The sequence below is a fragment of the Crinia signifera genome, chromosome 19 (genome assembly GCF_055691185.1).
Source record: "Crinia signifera chromosome 19, ASM5569118v1, whole genome shotgun sequence".
In the NCBI taxonomy this organism is placed as follows: domain Eukaryota; kingdom Metazoa; phylum Chordata; class Amphibia; order Anura; family Myobatrachidae; genus Crinia; species Crinia signifera.
In genome coordinates this window covers 141290698-141314000 of record NC_139226.1, presented here as the reverse complement: position 1 = coordinate 141314000, position 23303 = coordinate 141290698, and the positions used below count along the sequence as shown (strand labels likewise).

The 23303-nt window shown below is 47.0% G+C and overlaps 1 protein-coding gene across 6 annotated transcripts in view; it reads right to left on the bottom strand.

Moving 5' to 3' along the window:
- Window positions 1-23303, bottom strand: part of FEZ1 (fasciculation and elongation protein zeta 1) — a 67494-nt gene that overhangs the window by 24082 nt on the left and 20109 nt on the right. For 4 of the 6 annotated variants that reach the window (XR_014464129.1, XR_014464128.1, XR_014464132.1 and 1 more), the window contains 3 exons: window positions 13845-14205; window positions 10901-11000; window positions 4543-4629 (listed from right to left, as the gene is read on the bottom strand). Coding sequence is in view for 1 of the 6 variants with exons in the window: in XM_083163546.1 (XP_083019672.1) it covers window positions 4543-4629; window positions 10901-11000; window positions 13845-14205 (548 nt within the window). In the remaining 5 variants the exon portion in view is untranslated. Of the gene's footprint in view, window positions 1-4542; window positions 4630-10900; window positions 11001-13844; window positions 14206-20469; window positions 20844-23303 lie in introns of those variants that run through there. The other 2 variants (XR_014464131.1, XR_014464130.1) reach the window with 2 other exon arrangements.

Here is a 23303-nt window from a genome sequence, read left to right as displayed (position 1 = left end):
CGATCAGCTATTTAAGCACTGCGGGCGCTTTGCCCGCGGTGCTTAAAGGGTTAAACGGCCACGATCGGCGAACTCGCCGCTCGTGGCCGTGAGAGCAGGGACCTGGCTGTAATATACAGCCATTACCTGCTCTCTTTCAAGCCAGCTCACTCCGTGAGCTGGCTTGATTCCCCCGCAACGGACATATGACGTATATATACGTCATATGTCGTGAAGGGGTTAAGCTACGGGGAGAGATTAAGCAATTTGGGACTATTTACATTAGAAAAGAGACGTTTAAGGGGGGACATGCTCAACATGTACAAGTATATCAAGGGCCAATATAAGGAACTGTCACACACCCTATTTTCTACTAGAAAGGAATCTAGGACGCGAGGGCATGAGTATAGAATAGAAGAAAAAAGATTTCATTCAGCTAGTAGAAAGAATTTCTTTACGGTCAGAACAGTCAAACTCTGGAACTCTCTTCCCAGAGAGGTGGTAACGGCTGGCTCATTAAATGCGTTCAAGGCAAAGTTGGACAAACATTTACTGGAGAAAAACATCCATGGGTACAAATAAGAAATATAATTTGTCTGTAAAATACCAGAACCTACCAAATCAGCAATGGATATCTATACCAGGTTGAACTAGATGGACGCAAGTCTTTTTTCAGCCTTACCTACTATGTAACTATGTAACTATGTATATACTGGTGGCTCCTGCATGCAGCCCACACCTACTGGGCAGCTTCATTTTATGCTGCAATTTAGATTGGACTTGTCCCTCCCAAATCTAAATCTCTGCACGTCACATCTGCCCCCTGCAACACAGCATGGCCTTACCAAAGTGCACAGTTACTGCTTTACATTTACCACAGTATCAGAGGGTATGGGTCATTGAGCCGACCCATATTAGGTTGTCATGTTTAAGTCGATAGTCAAAGGTCCACACGAGTTTTTCATGGTTATTCGTCCCGAATATCAACATGGATATCGTCAAAGTTCTGCTTCCCCTCCCATGGCTCCCTGCGCTCTCCGCACCCCAGAGGATGGCAGGGCATGAAATACCGCCTGTCGGCACATGTCAGCTCAAAAACAGTGAAAAAACATGACCTAGACATTGTCGACATTCCAATCCTGTCAACCTTAGCCATGTCGACCTAATGACAGTATACTGAATCAAAAACCAGTGCCGGATTGCAGCAGACGGGGTGATGTTTGGCCTGCGGGCCGTAGATTGGACACCCCTGATATAAAGTAACTATATATAATCTGTAAATAAGTGGAATATTGGTAGAGCAATTACTTAGAACCAGATTCCACGCACGTGAGAGAGTTGGATGACAAAGGCGGGGCGATTGTCATTCAGAATTTATGTGATTACACGCGGGTGACACGGATGTGTATAAGGTATTAAGGTGCCCATACACTAGTAAGATTTATCTTCAGATCTGGCTGGTGGAACAAAAACATGGTTATGGATGAGTGACAGTTTGTCAGTTTTCCAGCACTTCCAAGCAAATAGTCAACTGTCATTTGCTCTCATCCAAAACCAGGTTTTTGTTCCAACCAGCCAGATCTGCAGATAAATCTGCGTGTGTATGGCTACCTTACAACTCTGACCCTACTGCTGTAATTGGCAGACATTTGAGTGACAGATTGCAAGAAGCCGTTGCAGTGGGACTTATACCTAAGTCATTAAAAACAGCGCTCATTAACGACACACCAGTAGAGCCAATCATACACAAATCTGTAGAGCAGGCTTTCCCAACCACGGTCCTCAGGGCACACCAACAGTGCAGGTTTTAGTGATATCCACGCTTGAGCAAAGGTGACTTAATTAGTACCTGACTGATTCTGATTAAACCATCTGTGCTGAAACCTGGAGATCACTAAAACATGCACTGTTGGTGTGCCTTAAGGACCGTGGTTGGGAAAGCCTGGTGTAGAATGTCCACCTGGTCGACCAATCCTATCGGCCCATAATGGACTATTCCACAAAGTGTCTACATTCTGCAGCCATCTTTGTACATCATCCCAGACATTTACTTGATACAACGGCTTTCCTTAATAAATGAAGGGACATTGGAGGGTATGTTGCTGCGTAGCATGGATATTTCTAGCCTGTACACGGTAATTCCCAATCGTGAAGGCTTATTGGCAGTATGAGGTTTGATAGAGGGCAATCCATTGTATTTGGGATCGGATGTGGATTTGGTGCTCGATCAACTAGAACTAGTGCTTATGTAATTATTTCATCTTTGATGGGGTGTTCTACCTCCAAGCATCTGGATGTGCGATGGGGTCCAACGTGGTCCCATCCTACGCCAAAGCTTACATGTACATGGTGGAGGATGATGTCATGCTTAGTAATCGTATGTTCTCTGAGAATATTTGAATGTACGATACATTGATGACTTATTCATGATGTGGACAGGAGGTCAGCAGATTTTGGAGAGCTTCATATCTGAGCAGAATGGTTCAGGTCTTCCAGTACAAGTATGTATGGAATTATTCCATAGTGACTGACCGCAATACTACCTTACACACGGCCAGTTTCCATCCTAGTGAGCTTACATTCTCGCTACCGCATTCGCAATTCCTACGAGCCATCAGGACATGTTCTGATCGTGAGATTGCGATCACTCATATTGACAGGATGACCAATGATCATTGTGACGGAGTATGATGCCAAGACGTGAAGACACTCTGCGGCAGACCAAGAAAGCTTTGACCAACCGTATGCCCAGGGTCAGTCATTACATGCCTATTCAGCATATTGCATGACAGCTTTGGTCTATTGTTGGCACTGACCCAGACCTTAATTTACATGACACCACCACAATGCCAGGTTATAGTCGTGGAAAGAACATACATGACTGGGTCATGAGGACAGACATTACCGGCATGCGTAATGCACACTCAGTACAAAGTACCTTTACACAACTCCAGAAGGGTTGTCTCCGCTGTTTGTGCCATTTGTCGCGCCTTAAACAGTGTTTAAGTAGCAACCCTCCCTCACCCCTGCAGGTGACAGCTTGCCTTGCCCCCCCTGCTCTGTCCTGTGCCTGCAGACCCCTCCCTTCTGCTTCCTCCATTGCCTGCAACCCCCCCCCCCCCCCCTTTGCAGGTGACAGACTGTTCCCTCCTTTGCCACCACCCACTCGCCTGCAGACCCTTGCCCCTCACCCCAACAGGTGTCATTCTATCCCCCTGTTCCCTCCTGTGACTTAGACCACCCACCCTAAGATCATAGCCTGCTCCCTCCCCCCTGCAAGGGATAGTATGCTCCCGTCTGTGCCTGCAACACCACTCCTGGTCCCATAGCCCTATTGTAGTGTGACAATGGTGGGGGGGGGGGGGGGGCCCTATGAAGATTTTGCTTTGGGGCCCCCAAGGTTCTAGTTACGTCCCTGTCCTGCCCATAAATGTACCATTCGAGCAGCGATTGCCAGTGGGCAGTGATCACAGCATGTCCATGTTGAGATCTATTATAATCGATCCGGAACCTGCAAGTATGCGCAGGTGTGACAGATCTCTCCGTCTCCTACAAAGGGAGGCCAGGTGGATAAATAGATTGGGGACCTTAGCACCTTGGTCTGAATGAATCTGATGGCCTTCACCGCTTCCTATAAATATCTACATACATTTCTTTGTATTTCAGCTTCATTCCAACAGCCGATATCCTTGTGCTTATTATAGATATGCATTTATCATTTATACAATCGTGCTAATTTTGATAGATCTTTGTTTTTATTGCATGCTTTTTCATTATCTTTTCTGTTTTTATTTTACTTAATTTTGTGTCTGCATTTATATGGGTGCGTCTAGCACAGTTACCTTATGGTATTCTGGCATGTGCCGTGCTATACATGCGTGTTCTGTTTATTTACTGAACATCATATTTGTTTTTAGTCGGTCGCCGTAGCAACCAGGACGGGATGATCGAGTCATCAGTGGGCGCGCCAATCCGGGACCGGAAGCGGGCGGACGGCTGTACGTGGTCTGAGGGTTTCTGGTAAAGATATGTTCTGTTTGCTTCTTGTGTTATTCGGAGGACGATGTGAAAATATACGTTGAAAATGTTTGAATATACAGCTGCAATATTGTCTGTTTATTGCCTCCGGGTGCCGCCGTCCATTGCACATACAAATGGAGCGCCTCTCATACAGCCCTAGGAAACGCCAGATTCCCTGTGCTGGCATACGCTGGCAGAGAGGCGCGTGTGTCTCACACGCATGCGCGTCCCCTGCACTCGGCGACAGGATCCCTGCCTGTCTCCGCTTCAGGGAGACTGGCAGGGTTGGGGGGGTACGGGGGAATTGATGGGGATCGGCTGGGAGCCTGTCAGAACAGGGCGCGCGAGCATCTCACCGTCAGATAGCGGGGGCTGGACGTTGGCGATTCTATCGCCAGCTGAATGAGAAGCGCTTCATCTGTATACATATATATATATATATATATATTAATCTACCACACAATGGCAGTACTCACAAGCGACTGAAACAACTGGAAAATACATGGGGGTGCCCATAATCCTCCCCGCCAGTCAGCGTATTACCTGGTCTGCGGTCAGCAGCGGCTCCTCGTTAATACCAGAATCATTCTCACTCTTCTCATTCAGCTCCTCCTCCTCTTTCTCCCGGAACTGGAACGAAAGGACGGAGCCGGTTCAGTCACAGTAATACGTACTGTAATTGTGCACAAGGCGGCTGCTCCCTATACCCAGTGTACATGGACATGACACTACAGTGTCATAGGCAGGTAATAGGTCTACACCAAAACGTCAACATGCACAAGGTCGTCACTGACAAAGGGGACATACACAAAAGGAAGACATGACAAAAGTTGACACATGAAAATGCCAACGTGAGTTTTTCTTTTTTTTCTTCTTCATTTTTTAACATTTACCTGTTTAGGTGTCAACTGAAAATGGAAAAACTTGTGTCATCCTTTGCATGTGTTGACCTTTGTTAAAGCTGACCTTGTCCATGTCGACCTTTTGGTGTCAACCTATTGACTGTATGTATACACTGTTGACCTATCATCTGGATACTGAAGGGGTCTTGTCTGGGGCAATGTACAGCCAACATTTCCCTGCGGGTACGCGCTGCACTAATTGTGGGTCTACATGCTCCTGTGTCGGCATTGACACCAAACCAACCCTGAAAAACTCATCTCAACCTTTTCATGTGTTGACCTTTAATCACGGTCTACCTTGTTTATGTCAACATTTATTTGGTGTTGACCTATTGACTGCCTGTCTAGACCCTGTCTAACGTATAATTTGGGAAGCGCCCACTGCACCTCCTGCATCTCCGGATGTGGCCTGTTCTGTAGCATGTACGGTATATGGGGCCTACACAGGTAGCGATACTAGGTCGCTCAGCAGACAGCGCTGTGTGCTGAGCGATCTGAGAACATTGGCCCCAACCGCTGGTTCTTAATCGCCGGTAGTGGCGGGCGGGGCCACTCATTGCTCTCGCTATGGCCCCTACACACACACACACAGCGATATAGGGTCATTTCTGAGCGATGTAGTTAAATGAAGTGAAACCGCTGAGGGAATGCCTGTACTGTATACGGCTCCGTGTGTGGGGCCCATTGGTAATAGCTTTGTTTGCCAGCTGCCCCGTGTGTTGCCCAGTCAGTGTTCCTGGGTGATGAACGATGATTCTGCAGCGATTACTGATTCAGCGTCTTGTCTTCCAGTAAGTGGCTTCTGTCTAGAAGGCCAGCGTGGAACCGGCATCCGGCTCTTACTGGGGAAACTCTGCACATTACCTCCCATTTATAGAATTCCCATTAGAACAGCGAGAAAGCAAACTAAGAGCGCCTGGGAGCGCCGTCCCTCCCAGAGCAATTCCAACCATGGACACATTACAATATGCAAAACCTAATTGCTGATAGGCCTGAATAATAGATTACAGTCCTCGGCCTCATTCATAACGTCCTTCACTCTCTACTCCTCCGGTAACAGTTTGTATGCCAGAAGCAGGGACACCCCCCCACAGACACTGTATCACACGTCCCCAATGTACCCAATAGGGCAGGAAGACGCTGCTACATTGCATCAGGCTACAACCACCAGGAGAGAGGGTACGGTATGAAGTGGTTTGGTGGCACCCTGACATGGCCCCCTGAGACTGGGTCACCATACACAGTAGCCGTGCTGGAAGGATATATATAAAGTGGTGGACGAACCGGCACTCACTCTCCTGGGTAACTGCCCGGGTGTCCGCGGTGGTGTGTGGATACTGTGGGAAGGATCCGCATCACTCCAGAGGTCTTGGGCAACAAGTTTCTTTTTAATGGAAGTACAGGTACTGCATGCGATGAGCGGGTCGACGTTAAATCTATAATGTATAAGTGTGTGTATATATATTCTGTATGTCTTGTAACATTCATAACAAATATTCTTGATAAAAATCTTATAGCATTTTGTGATTATGTGTGCAGCCCTCAAATATTTTCGAGGGCCCCCAGCCAAAATAGTTGCCCACCCCTGTGCTACAGGAACCATCAGTTCATCTTCCAGTCCCATAATTAGATTTCTGGTGGAATCCCAAATTATACATGGATCATGGAAACCCAAAATGCAAAGTTATACATCCCCATAAACCCAGGCCAGGAATGGCAAGTGTATGCATAGTCCTGCACTGATAGGACACAGGAGAATGACCATGTATTCCATGTATAGAGATGGCAGCTACCATCAGGGCCTGCAATACCCTGCACATACACACACTCACATACTGTACATTCCCTTCAGGACTACACATTTTAGACATCTGACATAGAGAGAGATTTTTTAGGCCTCTAAAAAAATTGCACCAAATCGCACACATCACGTGTGTGATTTTTGGCCTGAAAACCACCAATTTAATGTAATGTGTAAAAATGACTTGTGATTTCTGGTGATTTTTAATAATTGGGATGTGGTATATTTTTTTTTTTTTTAGTAAAGGGGCCATTTTTTTGTAAAATTGAACAAAAAAAATAAAAATAAACCACTTCGCCCCAAACATAACCAGCCGGTCCTGGTTTGAGAAGTACAAGGACATAAAATGTATTTCAGTACCAGTACCGGCCTCTTGGACCAGTCCTGGTTCTAAACATACAGGTGACAAAAAAGTAGGGTCCCCCCATATTTTGGAACAAGCAGCAAGCTCCAACAGCCAGCAGGGTGAACTCACAGCTGGGGGGAGACGGTGCTAGGCATCTCGGCGCCCCAGGCAGATAGTTCTGGGGGGGAGACGGCTGCTGCTGCTGACCTCAACTGCGGGGGGGGGGGGGGGGGGGGGGGTTGTTAATACTCGCGGGAAGCAGGCACCACCAGTGGTTGACGCTGATCTGCTTATTGTGGGGAGGCAGGCAGGCGGCCGGGGGTGTGCAGCCGACTGACGAGTTGCGGGGGGAATGGGCCGCAAGTAGTGGCAGGTAGGTCAGCAGTTGGGGGTGTGCAGTCGCCACTGACCTGCTCCATGGGTGGGTGGGTGGCAGCTCTGTTGGGTGCTGGAAGTGTGAGGGTCGGGACTCGGGAGATCTTCCCTTTCCCTGCGCCTCACGTTCCGGGCACCAGTGCTTTCTTTAGAATGCTGTACCGCCCTCCAGTGGCCGGCGCCCCAGGCAAATGCCTAAAGCTGCCTAGTGGAGGCACCGGCACTGGGTCCCCCCAGCTAAAGCATTATCACTCTGTCTGATCAGCCCTGGCCCAGGTCTCATGGGTAGTGGGTACCCCCCAGGCCAACCCTGGATCGAAGACTGAAGAGACGCATGTATATTTACTCAGGCTCGTCCCTGAGAATGAAGGAAATCCCAGTGACGTCAGGGAAAGCAGAACAGGGCCGGGCTCCTTTCACCTGCAGGGACATATATACTGGCGAAAGATCGCATATTGCATTGCGGGTACGTGTGCAGGACAGGTTATACAGTATAAGGTATAGAGGGGTCTGGCACAGTCACGTACCTCAGAGTCGGACAGGTTATACAGTATAAGGTATAGAGGGGTCTGGCACAGTCACGTACCTCAGTGCAGGACAGGTTATACAGTATAAGGTATAGAGGAGTCTGGCACAGTCACGTACCTCAGAGCAGGACAGGTTATACAGTATAAGGTATAGAGGAGTCTGGCACAGTCACGTACCTCAGTGCAGGACAGGTTATACAGTATAAGGTATAGAGGGGTCTGGCACAGTCACGTACCTCAGTGCAGGACAGGTTATACAGTATAAGGTATAGAGGGGTCTGGCACAGTCATGTACCTCAGTGCAGGACAGGTTATACAGTATAAGGTATAGAGGAGTCTGGCACAGTCACGTACCTCAGAGTCGGACAGGTTATACAGTATAAGGTATAGAGGGGTCTGGCACAGTCACGTACCTCAGTGCAGGACAGGTTATCCAGTATAAGGTATAGAGGAGTCTGGCACAGTCACGTACCTCAGTGCAGGACAGGTTATACAGTATAAGGTATAGAGGGGTCTGGCACAGTCACGTACCTCAGTGCAGGACAGGTTATACAGTATAAGGTATAGAGGGGTCTGGCACAGTCATGTACCTCAGTGCAGGACAGGTTATACAGTATAAGGTATAGAGGAGTCTGGCACAGTCACGTACCTCAGAGTCGGACAGGTTATACAGTATAAGGTATAGAGGGGTCTGGCACAGTCACGTACCTCAGTGCAGGACAGGTTATACAGTATAAGGTATAGAGGGGTCTGGCACAGTCACATACCTCAGTGCAGGACAGGTTATACAGTATAAGGTATAGAGGGGTCTGGCACAGTCATGTACCTCAGTGCAGGACAGGTTATACAGTATAAGGTATAGAGGGGTCTGGCACAGTCACGTACCTCAGTGCAGGACAGGTTATACAGTATAAGGTATAGAGGGGTCTGGCACAGTCATGTACCTCAGTGCAGGACAGGTTATACAGTATAAGGTATAGAGGAGTCTGGCACAGTCACGTACCTCAGAGTCGGACAGGTTATACAGTATAAGGTATAGAGGGGTCTGGCACAGTCACGTACCTCAGTGCAGGACAGGTTATACAGTATAAGGTATAGAGGGGTCTGGCACAGTCACGTACCTCAGAGCAGGACAGGTTATACAGTATAAGGTATAGAGGGGTCTGGCACAGTCACGTACCTCAGTGCAGGACAGGTTATACAGTATAAGGTATAGAGGGGTCTGGCACAGTCACGTACCTCAGTGCAGGACAGGTTATACAGTATAAGGTATAGAGGGGTCTGGCACAGTCACGTACCTCAGAGCAGGACAGGTTATACAGTATAAGGTATAGAGGGGTCTGGCACAGTCACGTACCTCAAAGTCGGACAGGTTATACAGTATAAGGTATAGAGGGGTCTGGCACAGTCACGTACCTCAGAGTCGGACAGGTTATACAGTATAAGGTATAGAGGGGTCTGGCACAGTCACGTACCTCAGTGCAGGACAGGTTATACAGTATAGGGTATAGAGGAGTCTGGCACAGTCACGTACCTCAGTGCAGGACAGGTTATACAGTATAAGGTATAGAGGGGTATGGCACAGTCACGTACCTCAAAGTCGGACAGGTTATACAGTATAAGGTATAGAGGGGTCTGGCACAGTCACGTACCTCAGAGCAGGACAGGTTATACAGTATAAGGTATAGAGGGGTCTGGCACAGTCACGTACCTCAAAGTCGGACAGGTTATACAGTATAAGGTATAGAGGAGTCTGGCACAGTCACGTACCTCAGAGTCGGACAGGTTATACAGTATAAGGTATAGAGGAGTCTGGCACAGTCACGTACCTCAGAGTCGGACAGGTTATACAGTATAAGGTATAGAGGGGTCTGGCACAGTCACGTACCTCAGTGCAAGACAGGTTATACAGTATAAGGTATAGAGGAGTCTGGCACAGTCACGTACCTCAGTGCAGGACAGGTTATACAGTATAAGGTATAGAGGGGTCTGGCACAGTCACGTACCTCAGAGCAGGACAGGTTATACAGTATAAGGTATAGAGGGGTCTGGCACAGTCACGTACCTCAGAGCAGGACAGGTTATACAGTATAAGGTATAGAGGAGTCTGGCACAGTCACGTACCTCAGAGTCGGACAGGTTATACAGTATAAGGTATAGAGGGGTATGGCACAGTCACGTACCTCAAAGTCGGACAGGTTATACAGTATAAGGTATAGAGGGGTCTGGCACAGTCACGTACCTCAGAGTCGGACAGGTTATACAGTATAAGGTATAGAGGGGTCTGGCACAGTCACGTACCTCAGAGCAGGACAGGTTATACAGTATAAGGTATAGAGGAGTCTGGCACAGTCACGTACCTCAGAGTCGGACAGGTTATACAGTATAAGGTATAGAGGGGTATGGCACAGTCACGTACCTCAAAGTCGGACAGGTTATACAGTATAAGGTATAGAGGGGTCTGGCACAGTCACGTACCTCAGAGTCGGACAGGTTATACAGTATAAGGTATAGAGGGGTCTGGCACAGTCACGTACCTCAGAGTCGGACAGGTTATACAGTATAAGGTATAGAGGGGTCTGGCACAGTCACGTACCTCAGAGCAGGACAGGTTATACAGTATAAGGTATAGAGGAGTCTGGCACAGTCACGTACCTCAGAGTCGGACAGGTTATACAGTATAAGGTATAGAGGGGTATGGCACAGTCACGTACCTCAAAGTCGGACAGGTTATACAGTATAAGGTATAGAGGGGTCTGGCACAGTCACGTACCTCAGAGTCGGACAGGTTATACAGTATAAGGTATAGAGGGGTCTGGCACAGTCACGTACCTCAGAGTCGGACAGGTTATACAGTATAAGGTATAGAGGGGTCTGGCACTGTCCCGTACCTCAGAGTCGGACAGGTTATACAGTATAAGGTATAGAGGGGTCTGGCACAGTAACATACCTCAGAGTCGGACAGGTTACCATTCAGTAGCTCCTCGCTATGTTCCCTCCATTTCTCCCCATTCAGTGGAATGTAGTTGTCAGTGAGGGCGTCCCAGACTCTGCCAATGAGATAAACATGTCAGCATTAGGCGACTGGACCAGCTCTGCCTTGAGGATAATGATGTGCGGTAGGGAAATGGAGCTGTCTGTAAGAGTCACATCCACCATTCATGTTAGTACATAATTAGTCCGCAGTGTAGACATCCAATATATGAACAACATCAATCACATAAAATGACAAATCTTCAGTTAATAAGCAATCTAATATAACCTACATCCATTGCACCATTGGTTCAGTTCTGACGCTCACACAGAGCAGGCCGCAGGCCAGCTGGAATACGTACGGGCAAGCTCAGCTTTACAAAGGAGATGTGCACTTGTGCTGCTTGCCGGAGAGCTCTGATTGGGTGGCAGCTCACACAGCTGAGCAACAGCGGATCCGACCAACTAGCCGTCAAGCTATGAGAATTTGGTTCTTGTCTCAGTTCCTCAGATCATCACTCCTGCCCATATTCCCATCACCCCAATATATCCCACCACCTGGCATGTGCCACTAACAGGATAATTGTGTTATTCCCTTCACCTGTCACTGGTTTACGGTTATGGCTGATCGGTGTATATTATATACTTTTATAAAGGTCAATAATAATGAGCAAATACATTGTACAAAATACGGCTGTGATCATGGTTACAAACAAGATAGGAAAATGTAACCAATAATAATAATATACATGTTTTTGTTGTTTTTAAGATCTCGAGTCGAGATCTTGGCATCGAAGAGGGCTTTGGATTTAAATGGTATAATGAGCTCCGGGTTATGTAATTGGCACAAATACAGATGTTTCCACATACATCTAGCCTCTTTTCGTGTCAAACAGCCCTTCTAGCCATCCCATGTGACTCTGTCGTGCTCTGGGTCTTTTTTGTAACTTTTTCTGTTACAATGCATCTCATTCTCAAAAGGGAGCAATTGTGACGCACAAGCAGCTTCTGGTGATTAAAATGATATGCTGCCAAATCAGTCATTTAGGAATTTTCTGTTTTATAATTTAAGCAACACCCATGCGACCAGCGTGAGGCTGTCAGTCAGCCTGTCAGCCCTCCCTTTATATTCAAGCTCGCCCCAGAAAGCAGAGGAGAGATTTCAGCTGAGTCCCGGACCTCCCGCCTGGGACCTAGAGCAGCCGCTGCAGTCATTCCCTGCAATGTGCTGTTTGCCACCGGTCCCTTGAATAAGCAGCTGTACCCATGGCTCAGGCTGTATACTTGGCACAGCTGGATTAGTAAACCCATTTGCACCCAACGCTGCATTATCCCCATAGTACTGTATAGGGTACATCCTTTACATTTACCTACACATACAGCCTGGAATAAAAGACTGACTACCAGTGATCTGAATTAATGGATGAGGAGGTCACTGTACAGTATGTACGTCTGTGTTCCTATCAGGCAGGGAAGGGTTACGCTACAGTGTTTGCTACGGAATGAGTCAGAGCGGAAGCTGCCCGGGGGCACACATCCCATAACAATGATCCTCCAAGCACTGCAGCCAGAATCCCAGCCCCGAGACCTGCTCTCCTTTGGTATTCTCCTGTCTATGTGGTGCTGGATCGCACCAGCTATGGCCACAACACCGAGCTGCCCGTTACCAGGCACTACGCAGAACGTGGCATTGCTCCCTCCTACTAAATGCTGGGAGAGACCAAGCAATAATAAGTAATGTCATCACTAGAACAGTGCACGGGAAGTCTGGCGATTCTGGAGTCCCCGCTAGAACTGGTTTATGTAACGTGTAGCATTGTAAGTCCCTGTATGACAGGTTTGCTCCCTGTAATCAGAGCAGCCTATTTTCCTGACATAAGTAGGACGATCCCCCGCAATTCTCCCAGCAGCCCGCACCCTGGTGACAAGCTTATGTAGTACATAAGTACCAGTAGGAATTGCATAACCACCAATCAGGAATCTGCGTCATTCTGCACAAACATCAATGGATGGACCTATCAGCACCCATCCTGTTAGGCCTATACTTGCCATTAAGCCACATCAATGTTTTTTCTTTTTAAAAACAGGAGAAAAGGATCTGGAAAGGCACCAATCAGGGAACAGTATAACATAGCACTGCTATGAGTGTATCCAGTTCTGTGAAAATATTTCTGAGCTGAAATTTGCCACTCACCAACATTCTCCCTTCAACCCAATGGCAGCTGAGTAACATCGCAAGAGAAGAAACCTGCGGTTTCCAGCTGGGACCAAATAAACTGGCAGCTGGATCTGCAGCAGGGCTGCTTCTACCAGGTATATTAACAAGAGGGACGATCAGTAATGCAATCAATTATTGTTTGTTTAATTACCATTACAGGATATTTCATGTTCAGCGGTGCAGACAGATCCTAAATAGATTCCATTACGCATAGAACAAATAAGATGTGAAATATGCTAAGGGCCAGATTGAACACACACAGGGGAAAGGGTGGTAGTGTCCGGATTTTACGTACAAGGCTATTCATTTACCGCCCTGTCTGCGTGTGGCAAGTTAGCTGCTGTGTGCATTAATCCATAGGTTTCAGAAACAGTACCAGAGGCTATGGGTTAAAACGTCCACAGAACCCGCAATAATGAGCACTTACCACTAAATTTACCTCCCTCAAGTGAAGCCTGCAAGCTTATCATGGGCTGCAATTCAATAAATCAGGCAGATCGATTAGCCTGCAGTTAATTGCTAATTGAATATGGCCCTAAACAGAGAGTTCTCTGGATTTTGGCTGCATTGCTGCATTATATGATTATTCTCCAATGAGGTCGTTTACGGCGTCCTAACTAATTTCCCACAAGAAAGCAGGTGGTTGGTCCAGTTGGGTTCTAGTCAACCTAACAATGGGTCTCCATCCACTACTTCCACTTACTCCTCATCCCGGAGCCGTTCCTCCTCCTCTTGGATCTGCAGATGATTCTTCACAGGAGCCAAGTTCTCAGTCTTCGTATTGTAATTTCGGAAGCAGACATTCAGCTTCTCGTCAAACTCGTTGACCAGATCTTCCATGGACTTGAAGCTGATGATCTCAGAGCTAAAGTTCTCCAGCTCAGAGAGAGACGCATCCTCCATATGCCGAGAGGGAGACATGTAGATACTTCTGGACTTGTCGTCCCGATCCTCAGAGTAAGACCTTACATCCTCAAACTCCTCGTCCAGGCACACTAAGGGGGCCTCCATCTCTGAGCACCTCAGGGGTGGAGGCTGAGGGAAGGCGGTCACTTTCAGTTTGCCTGTGTGAACACAAAAGATACAAGGTAAATACATTGTCCAATCGTCCGCTGAAAGCCCCATTCTAGGGAAATAATCACCATTGCAGCCATAATTGTCACATATTGTGGGGCAGTAATGCTGCCTATACATCTGGCATTATACTCCAAGTGGCATCAATTTAATAATTCATTAACCAAATACTTCTTTGTATTAAACAATGACAATGACATTCTGCAATTATCTAACGTCCCTTCAGGACGAGCTCTGAGTCTCTCCTGCACTGTGGTTCATTGTTCAGTTACCTAACGTGACCTCTACACAGAGCATCCCCATTGCAGACGCACACTGTTGTGTCTATAGTATCAACCTAGTCCCTTTAATGTGACAAAATGTTTTATTCAAATGTAAAAAAACTGATATCAATACAAGTGTGGTACCAGTCCTCAGGACCATTCACAGGTCATGTTTTCCAGGTCTCCCGGTAGGTGCGCTGACGATACTAACAAACGAGCAGATCATGTTTCACAATTGTAAAAAAAGAACAACATGTCCAGGGTGAGATCAGGTCGCAAAAAGGGGGGGGGGGGGGGGGGGGATTGCGGTTTACACATCGCTACAACAGCACTTCACCTCTTCACGGGTCATTGGACTGAGACCATTGTATATTGAGCATATTTCGCTAGAAGGCAGCTTATATTTACATAAACAGCATAATTATATATCGGCTTACCATACAATCCCGTTACACTGGGAAACTCATGAATTATACAGGATCTAGGGCTGGCTGACTTCAAGCCTCCATTTCAGCTGGTTTTAGTCAGCCACTGGACCTGTGTAATTCATAAGTGTCCCGGTTTCAAAGGGATGGTACTGTACAGTAATCCTAATTATATACAGAACATTCTTTATTACACATCAGACCTACACAGCACTGTATGCTAGGCTCAAATATCCTTTCTAAAAACTCTTATTGGGTATACATATTCATTCAGAGACTTCACCCCAAATGGACTCGAATGTCCAGCAAACGGCCCCAGGCTTACTACATCTCCCATGGAGATAGAACGTACCCTGACGAATGTAGACCGGCTGCAGCCACAGACACCCATGAAGTCTGCTCATAAACCTCCATACACACTGGACAATGTATGCACTCAAAGACATCAGTGATTCATTTCCTTTGAACTTCCCCGGTGTCCTGGATGAAACATGTGCTGCACACACACTGAAAGATGTGACGAACAATCTAGCTACAGTCTACAGGCTGTTTTTGAAAGTTATCCAAATTGAGCTGCCTGCACAGTAGAGGAACAATCCTGATGAACGACCTGTGGGTACGCGCATCATCGTTAGTAGCATACGCACTGAACAATATTTAAACCAACATCATTCAGTAGTGCCAAAATGATTGATATTGGTCAAAAAGCGTGTGTATGCACCTTTAGACCATGGACCCACTTCAACGTAATGTTTTACCATAGGCGTGACTATTTTCTTAAATGCCCCTCCCTCTCGCTCCCTTCAACCAGGCTGATGCAAGGCGTCACACATCCCCTGTATTTCAGCACCAATCATCCCCTCTTCTCCCACTATCTCCATCAGCATTGGTGAAACTGAGATCACCTCCACCGACCAAACGCGCTGCCTCGGTGTCATCATTGACTCCTCCCTCTCTTTCACCCCCCACATTCGTGCTCTCTCACAGTCTTGCCGCTTTCACCTCCGCAACATCTCACGCATCAGACCATTCCTCTCCACTGACGCGACCAAAATTCTCATTCACTCTCTTGTCATCTCCCGCCTTGACTTCTGCAACATCCTTCTCTCCGGGCTACCTCTCGCCCGCCTTGCCCCTCTCCAATCCATTCTTAACGCTGCTGCTAGGCTCATCTTCCTCTCCCGCCGCCTCCCCCCTCTGTCTATCTCTTCACTGGCTCCCCATTCCTTTCCGAGTTCTCTTTAAACTCCTCACCACCACCTACAAGGCTCTCTCCTCCTCCACCGCTCCTTACCGCTCTTCACTGATCTCTATCCACACTCCCTCCCGTCCTCTTCGCTCCATCGCTGACCGCCGACTGACCTCTCACCTAATCACCTCCTCCCACTCCCGTGTCCAAGACTTCTCTCGCGCTGCCCCCCTGCACTGGAACAACCTCCCGCCACCCATCAGGCTTTCTGATTACCTTACCTCCGTCCAAGCGCTCCCTCAAAACCCTCTTCTTCCAACTAGCCTATCCCTCCTCCTCCTAACCTTATTTGCTCCTCCTATTCTGCCTACCCTACCCCTCCATCCATTCCTACTTATCCTGTTGTTTTTCGTTCGTCCACCCACCTCCTTTTAGTCTGGTAACTCTTATGAGTAGGTTCCTCCTTCCTCACGTACTCACCCTACCTCATTACCTCACCTGTGCTCCTGTCCTGTTCTTCCCTTCCTCTACTTCATCTTCAGTCTCCTCGACAATTTCCACACCTACTTCAGAACTGATGCCGATTTTAGTTCTACCAGTTCTATACCCCTATTTATACTGTATTTTATCAACACACCCTGTACGTTACCCTGTTTTTTGTTTGCTATGTACGGCGCTGCGGACACTTTGTGGCGCCTTATAAACGTACTACCTCATCCACGTTGAACTGTTCATATACTGTGTAATTAAGGATGTAAGAGGCTCTGCTAGCTGCTGGAATATCAGGAGTGAGAGTAGGCATCCTGAGCTGGTTCCCCAGGATAATGATGACTAGAATAGAACCTCATTCCATTGGTGGAAAGCTAACATCCCACTGTCTACAGGAATACCCACACGCATAATGAAGCATGCAGGTCAGGTAGGCAGGAGAACAGCGACATCACAGCACATACTACAATAGACCACCTAGAACTAACAGACTAACAGTCTTGTGCTGTAGGTGAGAACACTTTAGAGGACCCTTATGAATCAAGTCCTGTATCTCTCATTAACGCTCATAACCTGCTTCCAGGCCACAGGACTTATTGTGAGCTGCACCCACTCTGTGGATTTCCCTCCCACGCACAAGACTTCCTCTAGTCTCCAAACCTTCAAATGTCCCCTGATAACTCCCCTCTGCAGTCACCTTACCCAAGCCCAGAGCCACCCACATATCCTCCATAAGCTCCAATTATCACCCATCTACACAAAACGTACAAGTATTCTCCTTCTATGCTCACATTCCCCAGACTAACATTCCTGTGTGATGGATCATACAGCTCTGCGAGAGCTCCTACAATCTGGCTGGGACAATATCTACATCACTAGAATTGAACGGATACGTGTGTGTGTATGTATGTGTGTGTGTGTGTGTGTGTGTATGTGTGTGTGTGCACGGATGTTCCATGATAACTCTCAAAGGCTTTAACTATATATCTGCAATCTTTGCACACTACCTTAAGGGATAATCTAAATATGAAGATGGGTGTAATCGGAGCAGCCCTTAAGGGTGCTGTCCATGCTGTTTGTGATAATTTTATGCATTTTGATGGAAAGCTGATGACTTTCTAAATTCAACCAGGGCCACTGAAAGCACCGCCAGTCCCCCATAAAAAGGGGGCATGGTCACTGGAGGGGGCTTGATCAACGGGAGGGAGGTGGCCACATCCCTGTAAAAAAAAAATTGCAGAGGGTGCGGGCTGTGTTAACGGGGAGGATCGGCGACAGCGGAGGGCGGGGGGGGGGGGGGATGAGTGACAGGGGGGATGGTGGTGTGACAGTGGTTTGCTGCTGGAGGCACCACTTTCTTTACATGGAAATTTCTACAGTGCAGCTCCACCAAAGGGGTTAAAGGCCTATAAGGGTCCATTAAATGGAAAACATTTTCACTTTATAAAACTTTTGAGAAATGCATAAGCATAAACTCTTGCGTCTTACCTGGCTGTCCCTTATTACCTAGGCTCTCGTTATTACTATTTGCTCCAACATAAAATGCTACAAAATAGGATGGCCTTATAAATGTTATAAATAACAACTTTATTTCCCATGGGCACAAAGTAGAAAAACTACAAATAAAGCAAATAATGAGGAATTACAGGTCATACTGATAATTTCCAACATTCCTCCTCCAGCATTCACAGTGGGGATTTAATCTTCCCTAACAATCAGCTATATTGCAAATGAACCAGTCACAATTGTACCTTGCAAGTTCTCCAGCTTCTCCAATGTCTTCTGTCCATTCTCCAACACCCCGACAGCCCCCTCCCCACACCCACCCACTTTTCTATTACTTCCGCCTATAGCAGTTATACAATAGTTCCATTGCCCTTAATAGGGCTGCACACCTGGGCCTGTAATTGGGCCATTTTAGCTGTGAATATATGTAAGGAAAGTCTGACACAAGACGAAGCCTATTTCCCTCTTTTAGTCAGAAAATAAATCACAATTTAAATGTCATGCAATTAAATACAAAACAATCAATCAATAAAGGAACCAACACTGTATTCCCTGTTACAAGTCAAATGTGAATGTCCTTTCTATAGTAGTGATCATTCCATTACCCTGCACCTGTCACAACTTGTGCATTTCCTCTTTCCTGGCTGAGTTGTGGCTCTCTGTTCTGATAGTTCCATCACTGCCTGGTCTGTATCTAAGATGCAGACCAAAGTGTGCTACCAGCATCAGAGCAGAGAGTGACACCCCAAGCAGGAAAGGAACTGCACGATGGTGCAAAGTGTTATAATGATCGCTGTGTAGTAGCCCAAAGGGAAAGGTCAGTGAAATAATGTAAATAAATAACCACACCACAGGTGCATGCTATCATCCAATCAAAAGTGGTTACAAAGAGTTTCTGCCTGTTATATAAATCACTGCGTATCGTTGACCCAGGCCTCCAGAACACCTCCTTATGGGAATATCTGAGTTAGGGGAACAAGTATGTTCCATATAGAATTACGCTCCTGTGCTTGCCCCAATCAAACGCTTAGGCCATAGAAGCGTCTCTGTAAGACCACATGTCCGTTTCCCACCTATAATTTGAGAAGCCGTATAACAGTCTAGTTTGGTCATAGAAGTGGGTGGCTACATGTGACTAGATGTGGATGCTAGGGGCATTGCCTGTTTGGTCATGGCCAGATCCCTTCATGTGGCACTGGGGCCGGTCAGCGTGTTGGAAGGCGACATGTCTGATAATTATCCAAAAATACGGATCATTATTATGCAGTGTTTATTTTGGAATCCCACCAACGGCCTCCTATCAGAGCATGCACGCCTAGCCAGTGGCGGAACCACCGTTGGTGCAGCAGGTGTAGTGCACCGAGGCCCCTGAGGTCTAAGGGGCCCACTGCTTTCCCTGTCACCTTCTTCCTGTCCTGCATGGTTTTTCCCTGTCACCCTCTGCCTCCCCCTGTCGCCCTCTGCCTCCCCCTGTCACCCACTGTGGTGTTAAATATTGTGAACTTGGGTTTGGGTGGAGGAGGGGTCCAAATTATATATTTGCACCTGGGACCACAACCCACAACTTTCGCCACTGCGACTAGCATAAGAGAGAACGGTTTGCAGTATAGCAAAAGCATATATATATATATATATATATATATAATAATAATAATAATAATAATAATAATAGCAGGTTGCATTGTTGGGAACTCTGGAAGTAGCTGGATAAAGGAATGGGAGAGAAAGACTAGAGACAGAAATACCCAGCACACAAGTACATAGGTTAGATAAAACATTGCATGCTTCATTCAACTGGAACATCAAAAATATGCAAATCAACTAATCAGACAAAAGGATATAAATAGGGCTCCTATATAACACTGGAGTAATGAGCGTATAAGAGGAATGGCCGGATACACCACAATACAGAGTCTCAGTGCACACACATTCCAGATACAAGCACATCGCCAGCATTCATGTCACTGGGAGACGGTTCTGCTACAGGGTTAGTACATTGGATGGTGGTGAGAGGAGTAAGCTCGGGCCTGTGTGCACAGGGAGTACTGCAGGGTACCTGCCTGGTCCTGCCTGACGCTGCTACCCCCGGGGCTTACAGCACACATACAGTATATCACATTACAGCACCGTACACTGATCCAATGGGTCACAGCTAATCACAATCCCGCTCTGTTTACATAGTGACATAACAGACAGTGGTACAATGTAACACACCAGCACACACACACCAGTGAGAAAGAGGACTGATGACCCTAATTACTGTCTGACGGACACCCAGCGAGAGGCCTGCCTCCCATATACTATAAGAGCACATCTGCAGATACAGGCTGGTTAGAACGCAGGGAACGGCAGATGGTCCAGGGGAATGGAAGAAACAATCACCTGTATGGGGTACAGGACCAGTCACTAGACTCTCAGCATCGGTACGGAGGCTGCAGGGAACACAGGTCTCTTCTAGCTCAGCATCCTATTCCCTGTATCTTCTCCCGGTCCGACGGATCCTGCCTGCGTCTAAAAGCTGGAAGAGCAGATTAATCGTACAATGGTGAGGATGCTTCAGGCTCGGAGGAGAAGCAATCCACCAGCTCAGCCCTGCCTCAGCTGCTCATGAATATTCATTGCCCGCACAGCACTGTTGACAAGAGAATAGTCACTCCCCGAGCAGGCAGGGATAGGCAGGAGCATGAATAGCTGCAGATAGAAGCAGTGAGATGTGTCTAATGCACTGCAATCACAGCCTCGATTGTGGCGACACAATAATAGGGATGGGATGGGGGCAATGGGTTTGTCTTTTAAAATTTAAGTCCCAGATCTCCGGAACCAGCATTGATTATTATTGCTGTATGGCCTGTCACTGCACGCCACGCACTCACCGTCACTCAGTGACGTTATGGTCAGATGATGGTGTACAGGACTGAGTATTAGGGGCTTGTGTCTGTGCTAGGCCTTCTCATGACTGTATAGCATACAGTATACAGAACATACTCTCCAGGGATGTACACAAGCAGCCAGCGTACCCTTCCCAGTATAACCTTGTAGCATGCACACCATTTATCATTACTGTCCCTGCGTGTGCAGGACGGTACATACCCCTGATAACACTGCATATTACAGTGCCATCCTGAGCGGTAATATTCTGCCCACATCACACTGTATATGTAATCAGTAATACATGGGCCCCATAGGCAGAAACAGTTCTGGATGTGTAGAGCACAGGACCATGGTCCATTGGTGAACATCCAGTAACTAGGTCTGAGATGTGCATTACACAACCAGACGGTCACTCAGATGTGGTATATGAGGATGACGATGTCCACTTCAACCCCAAAAGATCCACAACCTAGCACAGGGACCCCCAATTAGTGCAGCTCTTCGCTCAACATGCTTGGATGGTAAAGCATGAAAAAGTAAAAAAAAACTACTTCATGTTGACTATTTTCACGTGTCGAGACCATGTCGACGGTATGTATGGCAATTGTCAGCCATCTGGGTACCTTTCTAACCTGTAACTAGAACAGTGGCAGAATCTGCAATCCTAATGGTATTAGGAAGAAATATCCAGACAACTGCAGCATGCACTCAGACGAATTTCAGCACTACAACACGGTAGAAATGAAGACACAACCCATAGGTTATGATGCCAACGTTTCGGACTGTTACGTCCTTTATCAAGGCATATGTCTTGATAAAGGACGTAACAGTCCGAAACGTTGGCATCATAACCTATGGGTTGTGTCTTCATTTCTACTGTGTTGTAGTGCTGAAATTCGTCTGAGTGCATGCTGCAGTTGTCTGGATATATATATATAACGTGCAAAAGATAACGTCACTCCAGGTACGTAAATGATGCTTTACTGTTGGTATACAGTGTTTCGGGCCGGAGCCCGTCTTCAGGACAAAAACCATTTACTACGTACCTGGAGTGACGTTATCTTTTGCACGTTTTATACAAGCGCTGGCACCCCCAGTGAACAGCGGGCACCCAGGCCAAGGAACATCAGCATAGCAGGAGCCAGTGAGGAGTGCCGGACCTCTTAACATTATATATATATATATATATATATATATATATATATGTGTATGTATGTACCCTGTTTCCCTGATAATAAGACCTATCCCAATAATAAGCCCTACCCTTATTTCTGGACAACGGTCCAAAATAAGCCCTACCCCGAAAATAAGCCCTAGCTAAATCCCCGACAGTCGGGATTCCGACAGTCATTACTCCGACGTCGGAATCCCGACTGCTCCCTCGTGGGGGTCCACGACCCCCATAGAGGGAGAATAAAATAGGTGGTGAGTGCAGCTCGCCACTGTGCCTGCAGCGTGGCGAGCCCGCAGTCCCTGTGCTCAACTTCCAGCCCCATGAAACGGATGCTACTGCTACGGTAGCAGGCCTGGTACCGCTGAATCCTCTGCTGGCATCAGCGGTGCCAGGGATGCATTGTGCATGTGACATCACTGCGTACCTCAAGGACTGAGCGGCGTCTGTACACAGGCGGGAGCGAAGTGACTGAGCAGCGGCGGAGGAAAAGGCTGAGTGGGTGAAAAATGCAGAAGGAAAGGTAAGTGGCAGTTGTACTTGAAGTATAAGGTGATTGAGGGGCATGATGTGCATAAAAGCAGGACTGAGGGGCTAAAATAAGCCCTACCCCGAAAATAAGCCTATGGTGTTTTTTGGACTGAAAAAAAAAAATAAGACAGTGTCTTATTATCGGAGAAACACGGTATGTACAGATCCACAAAGCCTGCACTCGCACTTGCATCAGAAAGTCAATGAGTGGGGTGCCTTAATGGAATACAGGTTCTTAGCCATGTACAGAAAAAAGTCTCACCGTGAGGTAAGACAAAAGCACTCTCCACTAATTAAAGATCAGGGAAAAACTCCTGATGAATCAAAAACCAGCCACAACAATAAACATTATCCTGAGCTGTATGCTTGTATGTATATATGGAGAGAGAGAGAGGGAGAGAGAGGGAGAGAGGGGGAGAGAGGGAGAGAGAGAGAGGGAGAGAGAGAGAGAGAGAGAGAGAGAGAGAGAGAGAGAGAGAGAGAGAGAGAGAGAGAGAGAGAGAGAGAGAGAGAGAGAGAGAGAGAGAGAGAGAGAGAGAGAGCGAATTGAATATTTTAAACAATAATTAGCATGAACTATTCTGTAAAATGTAATGCATGGTGTTTCAATAAAACATTAAATTAAAAAAAAGTCTGATTTTTA